At 34.7% G+C, this 14096-nt stretch overlaps 1 protein-coding gene across 2 annotated transcripts; it reads left to right on the top strand.

Annotated features, from left to right (window-relative positions):
- The first annotated feature begins 543 nt into the window (after positions 1-543).
- LOC117916041 lies at positions 544-13858 on the top strand. 2 transcript variants are annotated; one of them, XM_034831844.1, is made up of 10 exons: positions 544-663; positions 3259-4749; positions 4984-5107; positions 5235-5323; positions 6917-7161; positions 8007-8093; positions 8187-8286; positions 9385-9592; positions 9679-9787; positions 13199-13858. In XM_034831844.1, the coding sequence occupies exons 1-10, from the start codon at positions 574-576 to the stop codon at positions 13530-13532; spliced, it is 2877 nt and encodes a 958-aa protein (XP_034687735.1). In that variant the 5' UTR covers positions 544-573; the 3' UTR covers positions 13533-13858. The 2 variants fall into 2 exon arrangements, with proteins under 2 accessions (XP_034687735.1, XP_034687734.1); XM_034831843.1 differs by lacking the exon at positions 544-663 and adding an exon at positions 2718-2942.
- Positions 13859-14096: the final 238 nt, after the last annotated feature.

Raw genomic sequence — 14096 nt, 5'->3', positions numbered from 1 at the left:
TTAGTGATCAAGTTCCACCCTTGTTTGCTAGCATGGCTAGGTTGAAATCACGGAGATTACGAAAACCCAGTCCACCTTCTTCTTTCCGAAGGCATAATTTATCCCAACTGAGCCAATTAACACGCCTTCCTCCATTGGACTTCGGGCCCACCAGAAAGAGTTCATCATTTTTTGTAGCTCTTCACTTAGAGAAAAAAACACTTCAAAAGTTAATAACCAATTTGGGTATAAAAATAAAAGTATATCCTAAAAATAGATTAAAATAAATAAAAAAAATGTATATCCTAAACTTACCTTATATTTTCTTGGGTTGAGAAAAATTTCTAAATCCAATTTAAAATGTAAAATAAATTTATTTAAATTGGGTTCCCAAGCCTAAACTCACCTTATCGAGAAAAATTTCCAAATTCAATTTTAAATTGTAAAATAAATTTCTTTAAATTCCGAAATGACGGTGCGGAGATTTGATACTGAAATAGAAAGGATTGAGTTTCTTTCTTGGCGACAAAGTTTCCAGAGAAAGAAAACCTCAGTAAACTCAAAACTCTCTCTCTCACCGCCGTTTTCTCTGCAATGCCGGAATCGAACTCCGCGACGAAGAGAAAGCGCAAGAGATTAGACCAAAGCGTCGAAAGAAAGCTTCTCGTTGGCAAGAACGATGAGGTAATTAATCAACGACTCCGACTTTTTTTCCCCTTTTTTATTCTGTTTACTTTGATTTTTGGTGGTTTTGTTTTTTCATTATCATTCTTGTTTGAATGAATGCCGCTTCTTATCTCTGGATTCTCGAGTCTGTTTTCTTGATTGAGAGAATTAATATCGATTATCCTTTTTCTTCATTTAAATTTGTAGATAAGGAGAAAAATATTGAATTTGACGATCATATGTATCTAAAGAGCTGTTGGATGTTAAAGTTTCATGGAGTTTGTTTTTTTTTTTATTTAATTTTAAATAGAAATTTAATATTTAATAGTATTAAATATTAGGTTATTTATTTTTATAGTATTTTATTTTTATTAAGTATTAAAAATAAAAAAATAATATATTATTATTTTTTATTTAAAAATTTTAAATATTTTAAATTTTTTTATTAATAAAAAATTTATAATAAGTTATATAAAAATAAAAATGTAAAAAATTTAAATTCTGAAAATAAAAAGCCAAAAAAATAATCACCCTCTCAATCTCTACTTAGAATTATTCGAACTGTTTTTATAATTTTAGCAAATTGCATTGATGCATGTCAAGGTTTTTATTTTATTTTTATTTTTAAAATATTTCGTGGATAAAGGAAAGAATAGAAGAGATTGTTATAATTGGTGGATGGTCAAAGGAAAATTGGATGGAGGATCCTAGTTATAGTCATATTAGTGGCACAATTTGAGGGAATGATGTAGGATAATTAGGTTCCCGGGAAGAAAGAAATGTGAGATAATTTGATTTTAGGAAATAAATAAATTAAATGTACGTTCGAATATATTTTTTATTTTTATTCTTTATTTTTAAAAATATATTCGTTCCCGTATGCGTCAACGTCTTCTGCACCTTCTGAAACTTCGACAACAATGACGGTTTCCTCTTTTTTAAATTTGTTTTTTTGCAATTCTGACGGTTTTCTCTTTTTAAATCCTTTTCATAAAAGGTCAGTTAATGCCACATATGAAATATGAAAATATTGATGATTGAATTTTGTAAGAAAATATATATTAAAAAAAATTATATATGAAAAATTTTTGATAATATAAAAATCAATCAAAATTTATGAAAATATTTTTAAAAGCTATATAAAGAATTTTTATTTTAATAAAACAATAAATAAAACTTATGAACTAATTAAATTATATATCAAACTAATATTTAAATTAAAATATTTGACTGATTAAATATATAAAATATAACTAAATTATTTTTTCTACACTTATATATATTGAAAAAACTCTAAAAAGGATTAAAAAAAAACCAATAAATATGTCTATTAACATTATTTTGACCATTTTAAAGTTTTTTAATATATGTATCACATTATTTTTTTAATTAATTTAAAACATTTTCAATATATTCAAAATTTTTGAGCAATTTTCATATCATCCAATTTTTTTTTTTTTTTTTTTTATAATTTTCATTAAATCCAACCATCAATATTCCGTAATTTTTTTTATCAAATATTTGAAAATTGATAAACCCACTTTTATTTATAGCTAAAGGATTTTGTTAGAAACACAAAACCCTGTAGCGTTTGTATTTTTCATTTTAAAAAATAGAAATAATAGTATATAAAATATAAAGATTCCAAAATATATTAATTTTTTAAAAATTATTAAAAAAATCTACCAAATAAAGTAAATCCATACTTTTATAAAAGTTTTTAATTTCTATATTTGTATTTTTAAAAATGGAAAACTTTGGAATTTCTCAATTATTACACTGGGCTTTATTAATGGAAATTAATATGTTACTTGGATTTTGATAATTAGGATAACTAATTTCAGTTCGAGTTTTAAGTGGTCAAAATGGAATGATTTATTAATCAATTTATTGCTAAATTGCTTAATTTAAATTTTATTTTTATTCAATTAAAAAAATATTTTAGATATTATAAGATATGATATAACAAAGGACGTGTTTGGGAATTAGAGTTTTTGGCTGGATTAGGAAAGTATAAATTATGAACAACCAAACAAGGTAGTAAAAAGATCCTTCCTGTATTCTCTGTGTTTGGCTTTGGATCATCTTCCATGGCAGTTACGGTTGAGGTTAAAGAAGTGGGTTGTGACAGGAAGAAGAAGCGGAAGAGATTACAATCTAAGACAATGCCTTTTGATCAGAAAGTGGAGGTAATGCACGACAGCATTGGGTCTTCAAGGGCGGTGGAGGTTCAAGAACCGGGTTCTGAGAAAGGGAGAGTGCGCAACGAAAGAAGGTTTCTTGACGACGAAGTTGGGGTATAATGCATTCTTGGTTTTTTGTTCAAGGGTTTTTCTGGGGTTTTTGATCGGGTTCTTGGTTTCCGTCTCTTTTATTGATTTCGATTTGTATTTTTTTTCCTTTGGGGTTTACTGCGATTATTCTCGACGGCCTCATTGCCATCTTTGTCGGTCCTTTTTCTCTTTTCTCGGATCATTGGTTTTTCCACGGTTCTTTTGTCTACTCGAGTTGTTTGACTTCCATTCGATCCTTTTTTTTTTGTCAGTTATTAATTCACAATAACGTTTTGTTTGGAGATTGGAATTTTAACACATCAATGTGAAATTTCTGTAGGTAAGGAGTGTGGAAGAATCCCTCGTTTCTGCAACTGTCATTGGTAGTTGTGACTATGGAAGGAAGAGTGGCTGGACGCGTTTTGATGCTGACATACTTCATGGGACTGAGTCCTGCTCTAATGCAATCGCTGAATATGCACTCAGTTCTGCTGGGTATAGGAGACCTCCAAATGCATTAACGGAGAATGTTAGGAAGCTCCTTTCACATCTGGGCTGGAAAATTGAGTTCATGAATAAAGATATGCCTAGATTTCGTTACACCTCTCCTCAAGGGAAGACTTACCAATCTCTTCGTCAGGTTTGTCTGGATTTGGGAGGACCTGCAATGAGAACTGATTGTCAAATTTCCCAGGATGAGCAGAGGACTTTGTGTAGTTCACATGATGATGTGACAAAATCTCAAGTGAGTGAGCAGGAGAAGACAGACCCTTGTCGTGATGATGATCTGATTGATATTGATCGTGAATATTGCCCACATGCTGTAATAAACTACTATTCGCTTGGATTGGACAAGAAAGATTATAGAAGGAAGGATAGTGTTACCTCGAATTTGATAGCTAAGGCAAAGAAACATCTCTCATTCATGGGGTGGCTGTTTTGGTATGCATATAAGAAAGGGAAGCGGGAATTGCGCTATTGTTCGCCAAAAGGAAGGTGTTATTATTCCCTTCGGACAGCCTGCAAGGCCTGCATGGATGAAGGTGGAGCTTCTGAAGATACTTCTACATGTAGCCCTATGAAAATCATGAACGTCAGTGAGGAATCTGAGGTCCAGGAATTCGCTCCTCCCATGATTGATATGAGAATGCAGAAAAACTTGGTACAACAAAATGTAGAGACTGAAAAGCGGGCTGTAAAGTCTTCCAACAGATCACAATTTAAAAGCAGAAGAATGAAGAGACATGATGGACTCCAACTTGTTGTATCTAATTCTCTTCAACATTATGCACAAATCAATGGAGCTTTGGTGAAATTAAATAATCTAGATGGTAATTATGCGACTCCTGCTTTGCAATCAAGAAAAAGTGCTCATCAGGGGCCAATTCCTGATTCATCAAACAACTCTCAAACTATACTTTCTCAGTTGATAGACAACAATGTGGTGCTGTGTAGGGCAAAGGTACATTACAGTAGTCAAAAGGACCATCATCCAATGCCAGAAGGGAAGATAGCTCGTGATGGGATTAAAAATAGCTGTTGCCAAGAGGTGTTTAGTCCTAGAGGGTTTGAAGCTCATGCTGGCAGTTCTTTCCACCAATCAGATGCCAATATTTTCTTGGAAGATGAAGGATCTCTGTTGGAATGCCAGAGGCAAATGGTACATCGTATTACTGGGAAAAGCTTCACAAAAGAATCAAGTCATGGGAAGAAGAGCAATGGGGATCAATGTAACAATGACGACATCTGTTCTGTTTGTCACTATGGCGGTGATTTAGTCCTCTGTGATCAGTGTCCATCCTGCTTCCATCAGAGTTGCCTTGGTTTGAAGGTACATTGTTTTATTTTGTTGTTTTTTTTTCCTATACAAACTTCATTTTTAGCTCTTTTCCTGCACTTACTTACATCTTTCTTCCCTTTTGTAAGAATATATTATCCTGAATTTTGAGATCTGGTTTTCAATTGAATTATTTATTTTTTTGACTTATTTAGAAAACTTTTCTTCAAAGAAAGATTTGTCCTTCAAGGCTCAGGAGATAAAGATAAAATTTTCTTTCTTCTTTAGGAACTTCCTGAGGGAGATTGGTTCTGTCCATCCTGTTGTTGTAGAATTTGTGGCGAAAACAGATTTGATGAATATAGTGAAGAAGATAATTTTAAATTCAGTTGTCATCAATGCGAGCTTCAATGTAAGGGTTTTTGTTCTTCTCTCTTTTATTTTTTGGGGTATGTTTATCAACATTTCTATTAAATAGATGAGGAAATTGTACATGTGAGCATGCACATTTTTAATTATTTCTAGACAATTTGATGCAGATCATGTAGGTTGCCTAAGGAAACAGAGGCATGTTAAGTTGGAAACCTATCCTGATGGAACTAGGTTTTGCAGTACACAATGTGAAAAGGTACTTATGACTTGTCTTTCTTCTTAATTTCCTTTTTGGCTCAAGAAGTATTATTTTGGTATATAATTGTGTTCATGTAGCTTCAATTTTTTTTACTCCTAGAAGCATAACTATCCATTGTAATCCAATTAAAAATTCAGATCATATAACTGAATGTTGCATTGTTTGTGTTGGTAGTTATTTTATGTGAGCTCAATTTGACATGATCCTAGCTAAATTTTTACAAATGAACTGCTTGTTTTTTTCCATATTTTTTTTTTCAGGCATGCCTTTGCTTTTCAGCTTCTTATCAAAATTACTTACCAATATACATTGGCCCATGGTATCTTTCTTTAAGCAGAATTAATTTTTCTTAGTAATTAGAGGAATACATTTTGCAGTTTTAACCTGTTGTTCCACTATTAGTGAATCTAAAGCATTGTAAAAAGAAGTGGCATGAACATTTGTTTCAAGCAGACAAATCTTACTCTTGTAAGGCTAGTCACTTAAGTGATTGGCTATGTTGCATGGGTTTGGGTATGAGTGTTGGATGCGGGTATGTGTCTAGGTGTCGAATCCTTCACAACTCATATTTTAGGATATGGGGATTTGGATAAAAAGAATCCAAAAAATGGGCATGGGTTCTAGGATACAATATAATAAAATAAAAATAAATTAAAAATAGATTGGAAATGAAGATATCCCTTTTAAAGCTCCTCTTTTCCACTCTAATCCATATTTTCACTCTTATCCTTAAAATATTTTTTTTTATAAAAAATCACTTTTCATCTAACTTCTCTTTTTTTCTCTAATGTATTATTATTGAAAAAGTTGAAAGAATAAAAGGATATCAATGAAAAAATCAAAACAGGCACACGCAAAATAAAATAGGAGGGTCTGATGAATAAATAAATAAAATAGGAGTATTTGATAAAGATCCGATATCCTTACTCATGTTGTGTCATGTCAACATTGGTATGTTAGGTGAAATTGAAGGATCTGAGTATTATAGGCGATTGGTGCTTTACAAAAATAAGTACATAATCCCTTAGTTTGTAACTGTTGCAAAGGCTTTGATAGTTCTGCTTTTGCAACTAATGTTATATTCCTTTACGCTTGCTCTTTGTGGAGTTGGAAAGCAATTCATACTTTGTATGTTTAGGCTGATTTGTCTTAGTTTCTTTTATTGGAGAAAACCATTTATTAATCCTAAGGTGCCAGAATATGGAGCATATTTTTGAAAAGAGGTGGGATGTCCTCTGAAGGTAAGTTGCCTAAGATTCTGATTTTCATTTTACTGATAACAAATTTGTTATGTTGCATTTATTGGAAGCTTCCATGATGGAATTAATATGACTTGAATGGATGAAAATGGCGGTTGCTATGGGGCGCACATTGTTTATTTTTTAGGTGAATTTGATGTGGTATTAATTGACAATAACTTTCTGTTTATTCTTATTGTTGTGTTAGATATTTCTAAAAGCTACATATGAGGACAGAACTTTAAATTGAATGCTTTTTTGGTTCATGGATATATTCTGTTCGATACTGGCTCTTGAACATGGTATTAGCAACCATACATGTTATTAACCTATAATACTTGTATTTTTGTAGATATTTTTGGGCCTCCTGAAGCTTTTAGGAAAACCAATTCCAGTGGGTGTGGATAATCTAACTTGGACTTTGCTGAAACCTACAATAAGTGAATGGTTTGATATGGATGTCCCTGACAACAAGGCCTTGACAGAAGTTTACAGCAAGCTCAATATTGCTCTCAATGTCATGCATGAATGTTTTGAGCCTATTAAAGAACCTCATACGGGGAGAGATCTGGTTGAAGATGTTATTTTCTGTAGAGGGTGAGATATTCTTCTTCACTAGCTATCTTTACAGCCTTCTTTATATTTGAATTGTGTATGTGCATATTTTTTTAGTGCATGTTTGCTTTATGTGGCAATGAACTTGAATTGTGTATTATGTGGTCTAACATATACTTTATCATTTTATTGTTCCTTATTATTCTAGTGGATCATGAATAAGTTTTTAACTTGTTTTTAGTAAAACGTATATTTCATGTTCCTTTTGTTAACAGGCTAATATCGGTGACTGTTAAATTGGAAATCAACTTACAAGTTCTGTTGAAATGATACTACTAGTTAATAGGTTCTTTACTTCATGTTTTAAAAGTATGTCCAGTATTTGCCCATGTTTCTGCAAAAAGAACTTATTGCTACAAACTACAGAGTTTTGCAAAAATGCAGGAATGAGGAAAACTTTGAATGATAAAAATTTGCTAAATTTAATTGCATGAATCAGATGGTGGGATTGAGTCACATCCTATCATGTGATGGATATGGATTGGAAGGGGCCTTCTGAATAGGACCATTCAAATTAATATTGCATTTCAAATTGTGAGGTCCTTTCTTCCATGCAATTCAAATTGCAACCCTTGATCTGAAGGGTTGACATTCAAGTGCATAAATGGAAACACATTGCAATCATAAGAAATAAAAATGGTGGAAGCCTAATCCAGTAGACCTCATTTTGATAAGTTTGCTAGATGGTTAACTGGTTATGCACCATGATATTGTCTGTGACTCTTTCAAGAGATATCACTGAAGTGTGGATTTTTCTCATTAGATTATGCTAACAATTAAATGTATTATCACTTGGAGCCTGATGCAAGTGGCATGGAAACTTTCAGGTCAGATCTCAAACGTTTGAACTTCCGAGGATTCTATATTGTGCTGCTGGAGAGAAACGATGAGCTGATTAGTGTTGCTACTATTAGGTAGGCTTTATAGGATGGTAGATCCCAATCTAACTGCTTTCTTTTTGCTTTGTTGAATAAAGGTGATCTGACATTGGTATTTTCTTGTTTAAGGGTCCATGGAGAAAAGGTGGCAGAAGTACCACTTGTTGGTACCCGATCTCAATATCGTCGACTTGGAATGTGTCGGATTTTGATAAATGAAATTGAAAAGGTAATCATGCCCCTTGTTTATGTTTGAGTGCATTAAATATATATCTGTTTGTTTGAACAATTCCTTGATCATCAGTATTGGTGTTGGCAACATTGACATGAGTGATTGTCCTGAAATATGAAACGAGGAAATCAAAGGCTAAGGAGATCAAAACAATGTCCGCATGCCTCATGTAGAACTAATATATTTCTGATTATTTGCACTGAGAAATATCAGTAATACTCAGGATTAGGCAGAATAAGTAGTTTACTTCCTACATCTCAGATTCTCGTGTGTTTCACTCTTATGTGTGAATCAGTAATTCAGTTATAAGTTTGACCATCTTTAACTAGATACAAATGCCTTCTTCAACAGATTTTTGAATTCCAGAAAAATAAGACTTGGGTTACCATAATGGTGATCATGATCCTAAATAAAACGTTTTCTGTCTACAACATTTCTGGAAAATTGTGTGAAAGATATTGTCTCATATATGCATGTTGCTTCACCATTTGTAATTTGCATATGCTTCAATTGACTTGCAAACTATTTGTGGACACTGTTGGGTTGTAAATTAATCAGATATTTCTATTGAAGTGGCTACTTTGTACTGTCTTGGTAAACCTTATTTGACTGGAATCGAGCAATATGGACATCCTGCATCATTTCACCTTATACTATTGAGAGAAAGTGGTTGAAATTAAGGAATTTTAATTCATAAACATATTAATTTATGCAAGATGCTTGAATCCGAATTGCTAACATCACCAGGCAATCACAGTTGAAATTTTATTTATGAATTCCTTGTAATATAGCCATATCAATGTGGTAATATCAGATGTTTGACATCTGAAGCTATTTGTTCCATTACAGAAAATTTCATGATTTGAAATATTAGATGGGTGGAATGGTCTTACGAAATTGTATTAGTAGGTTTGAATATGATAATTGTATAGCAAGGCTAAATAAACAAATGCCTTCAGATATTTTATCAGGTGGGTGGAAGGCTGATTGTGCCAATTGGTTAAGAAAAGGACAGCATTCTCCCCATCTATTGTCTATCATGTCTTAAGATATTTTGGCAATTTCTTAATATTATTTTCTGCTTTGATTCTTCAGAAGCTCATGGAATTAGGAGTGGAGAGGCTTACATTACCTGCTGCTCCTAGTGTGCTAGATACATGGGTTACTTCATTTGGTTTTTCCAAGATGACAGATTCTGAGAGACTAACGTTTCTGGATCACACTTTCCTGGATTTCCAGGATACAGTCATGTGCCAGAAATTGTTAATGAAGATCCCTTCAACAAAATCAAGCCAATCTACAGGTATATTTGCAATTCTTTCAGCTAACTTAGATAAGTGAAGAACATTCTGCTAACTTGCATACATGCTCTTATATACCATTTTGCAGGACCCTGGTCAAAGCATAATACTGAGTTTGATAGGCATAGCGCTGAGTCTGAAGTTCTTCAAGCAGAACAAGTTGAGGAGTCTGCAATTGTAGCTGAAGGAATAACAGAGTATGTCTCACCTAAAATTTCCTTTATTTATGAAATTTGAAAGAAATGGCTCAAATGTTTCATCTATAGGGAAAATCAGTCACATGGAGAAGGATTTCCCTTTCAGAAATTGAACTTATTGGTGAATTTTAATGCCATGATGTAGGTTAATATATTTGTGGTAGTACTAATGCTGTAGTGTCATTTTCAATATTTGTTAAAAACTAATTGTAGAGTGAAAATCATGTATAGGCTACCTATTGGTCAATAGAAGAAAAGGAAGAATTGGAATAATAATGGGAAACTTGCTTATGTGTAATTGAAATTATATCTGCAGATGTGCCAAAGTTTTCTTTTAGATTGAAAGGAAGTGTCTCAAGAGGGTTTCTCCATATTTCTGAACCTTATTGTTAATATTGATAGTCCATTCCTTGTATGTGACCTTCCTTTTCCCATGCCATTGCCAAAGCTATTCCATAATTTTTCCAAAATTCCTCCATAAGAGGGCGGGCCCTATCCACATCAAAGTTTCTTCTAAATAACGTACTCCTCTCCCATCTCCTAGAATAAACCAAATCCCCTTGATTGTATCAAGCCCAAATAATGGTCTTCCAAACACCAACAAAGAAGATGTCCTGAACATCTTTAAGCCCCATCTCTTCTCAACTACCAAGATATGAGTATCTTAAATTATTTCTCCCTTTTTGTTGGAATTCTAAACCACCACTTACCTAAGGATGGTTAATATTAGCGCCTTGACTTGGAGCATGTGGCACCAAGGCCTCATAGTGTGGCAAATTGACCCCATGAGTGGCCTATGACCAAGGCAAGGTGGCATAAGGGCATAATGTCTCATGCAATGAGGCAGCTTGGTGAACCATGGGCATAATGCCATGGCTTGTTGCAGCAACAAAGATGGACTTGGATGAGGCATGGAGATGCAACAACAACAAAGCTGACTCAGACATGGTGTGTGATGCTTGGCACAAGGACGCAGTGCCTTGTTCACGGAGATGAGGAGTCATGGACGCAATGACATGACTTGTTGCTGCACTAAGAAGAGGACTTGAGCAAGGCATGGAGCTGTAGCAGCAACAAGACAAATGCATGAGCAGGCTCCCTCGACATAGATGTTAGGGGAACACACGAGCATGGCTGGTTGGCATGCTCAACAAGATGGTGAAGCATGTTGCGAGGAGTGTGGGCTAAGAGAGGGCTTGGCATGCATAGGGTTTGCATAGAGAGCATGCGACAAGTTGTCTAGAGATGCTACAACAAGTTGGTGAAGCATGTTGCGAGGAGTGTGGGCTAAGAAAGGGCTTGGCATTCACACGATCTGCATTTGAGGGCATGCCTAGAGATGCTACAACGAGTTGGTGAACCATTTTGCGAGGAGTGCAGGCCAACAAAGGGCTTAGCACACACATGAGCTGCATATAGATGCATGTGGCGGTCTGCCTAGAGATGCAGCAACAAGTGGACTGGATGCATGACTGATTCAAGCACATAGGTGGACTGATTCAAGGCACAAGAGTGGGAAGACTTGAGGCAGAACACTAGAAACATCTTAGCATTGGGCCAAGCCCAAGGAAGATGTGTTGCCCCACAAACCAGGGAGTTGAAGGATTGGTTTGTGGACTGATGCAAGCAACCTCAACATGAGGAGTTTCAAATGGATGAGGAATGGGCCGAAGACATTTGAAATCTCAAAGTCAAAGTGTCTTTGCAATTTGATTTTGAGTAAGAGTTCAAATTCTTATTGCAATTATAATCTGAGTAGGACTATGATTTGCTTGTCCCTACTAGTGAAAAAAGGAGTGGTTGGTGCCACAACCTATGAATAAGAGTTTGGGTAGGACTAGGATTGTTGGTTCTTAGTCAAAATAGGAGGGGTTGATGCCACACCTATAAAAGGAGGGCTGAAGTGCCTTCTGAGGGGATCATGAATGAGATAGCATGAGAGAGCATGAACTCATGGAAGAGATTGTGGGGGTCTCGCTGAGTTATGTCTTGTATTGTTAGTTAGAGAAAATAAAATGCAAGTTGGGGATTGAGCAGCTCTGTAACCTTGTGTTTCTTTGTGGGTTTTATTGAATGAGCTCTGGCTTGGAGGGTTTCTAAGCGCCGCATAGATGAGAAAAACTTGTTGGGAAAGTTCATGCTTGTGACAGATAACTTAATACAAACAACCAATCTCAAATCCTGACCAAGCCCCTTGTCTAGGCAGGAATATGCACTACCATCCAATCAACAGGATGGTATTTGAACTCATCTTCCATACCTTTTCAGAGAAGGGGATTCAATTCATAATGGTGTAAGAACTATGGTAAACTGCTTATTTTAATTTTCCACTTTGATAGGGAAATCCGGGCATGGCATGGCATGAACTCATCTACCTGTTCATGTTTCACTGATCAGGGCATGACATCAAAACATCCATCCTCCTCCTAAATGACCTCAAGGATTTTGAGAGGGTGGTTTATAGTCATGCATTAAAGAAAAAAATAACTAGGACCCAATCTAGCATGTTACAGAGATTATAACACCCCAAAATGCCAAATTTTCCATTTTATTTTAAGCATGTTATATGCTACATTGGAGCATGTTTTATTGTATATTACTGTGTTATGAGAGTACTCTGTGATACAAACATGCACGGCATGAGTAAAATGAATAGTGAGTATATGACTAGAAACTTGGAGCATGTTTGGATGATGGGAATTATGCAAGCATAGTCTTGCTGAGCTCTCTTGAAAGGAAGTGGTACCATTTCATGCAGCAAGCATTCTGCTATTCAGTTTAAGTGAATTCCAAGTGAGTATACATGCACAGCTATAATATTCAATACGATTTAGGTTGATCCTAAAAGATGTTAGAATACTTTTCAGATGAAAATTTACTAATAAAAGGGAAGAAAAATTGCCACTTGTCAAGACTCAGGAAATTATCATTCTAATCCTACATTATTGTGCACATGGCCCTACTTTTAACTATTCAGGTAGGGAATCCCCCTTCCGCATTCTATTTTGTCAAAAAAATCAGAGACTATGACTAATACATGTTTTTGCTTAAAAGATGTATTTGAAGATGAGTTTGTTCCAGGTGTTATTGACATTTTCTGTCATCAATATGTATTAATGTTAATGTTGATGTCAATATGGTGCTTTATTTATTTGTTACCATCATGGTGCTAGTAGATTAACATGTCTTTGTACTGTGGAACATTCACCAAGTTTCAAGGGCAAAGTTCTTCTTCATTAAATGCTAGTTATGCGAAATACAAACTCTTCTTTGAAACATCTCATGTTGAGTTATATGTAGTCCACCTGACTCTGCCCATATTTCCATATGATCCAAGTGTAGTTCTATTGTTCCCATTCTTCATCATTTGAAGTTGCTGGTTATGTTACTGACAATTGTGATCTTTTTCAGTACTACTTCAGGAAATGGCATTGATGGCAGCAAAAGCACGGCTTCCCTTGCAACCGACGTGACTGATTTTGAATGGAGACAACGCCTTGATGAAGACATGTTAGAGTTATTGCTTAAGGATGATCATCATAATGAAAACAGTTTAGAGGGCTTGCTTAAGGATCATGATCATGATGAATGCAGTTTAGAGGGTTTGCTTAAGGATGACAATCATGATGAAAACATTTTAGAGTGCTTGCTTAAGGATGATGACAATCATAAGACGAGCAGAGACGATGGTGATGGCTATTACAGGTGCTACAAGCGAAGAAGAATATCAGCCTATGACAGCTGATCTCATTCCATCTGCATTGATTAACCTGCCAGGACCTAACTTTTGGGTACAGAGATCTGTAGATTGTTTCTTTGTAAATGATGGAGCTTCTATTTAATGTATAGGCGGAAGAAGAGGTGATAGGTACATATGCATATATGGCTCATTTTGAGGATCTGTTTTGGATTGGAACTTGGAGTAAAAGTGATGCTGCGTATATTTACTGCAAGAATTACACCCTTCCTGTGTTGTCCATGTGAGAATCATCCCTTTGTATAATCTGCCATAATCGTGGTGTATGTTCTTTTCCTTGTTGGGTGGGGAGGGTGAATTGAATGTGCAGGATCTGAGGGTAATTTTAGTGAAGTTCTGTGAATTAATGGAGGCTTTCTTTTTCCCCTTCATTTTTTATTTTATTTTTATATATCCTGCCTTGTTCATAAGAACAAGAGGAGTCATGGGTGGTGCCAGGGACATTTCCTAGGACTCTTTGATTGAGACTTTTCAATGTGTCATTTTGATAGCATTCACATTGGGAGAGAGTATACACATTCAGAATGAAATAAAATATTCATTAACTACATA

This window comes from Vitis riparia, chromosome 6, assembly GCF_004353265.1.
Source record: "Vitis riparia cultivar Riparia Gloire de Montpellier isolate 1030 chromosome 6, EGFV_Vit.rip_1.0, whole genome shotgun sequence".
In the NCBI taxonomy this organism is placed as follows: Eukaryota; Viridiplantae; Streptophyta; class Magnoliopsida; order Vitales; family Vitaceae; genus Vitis; species Vitis riparia.
The sequence above is the reverse complement of the archived record's forward strand: the minus strand, read 5'-3'. Positions and strand labels throughout refer to the sequence as shown.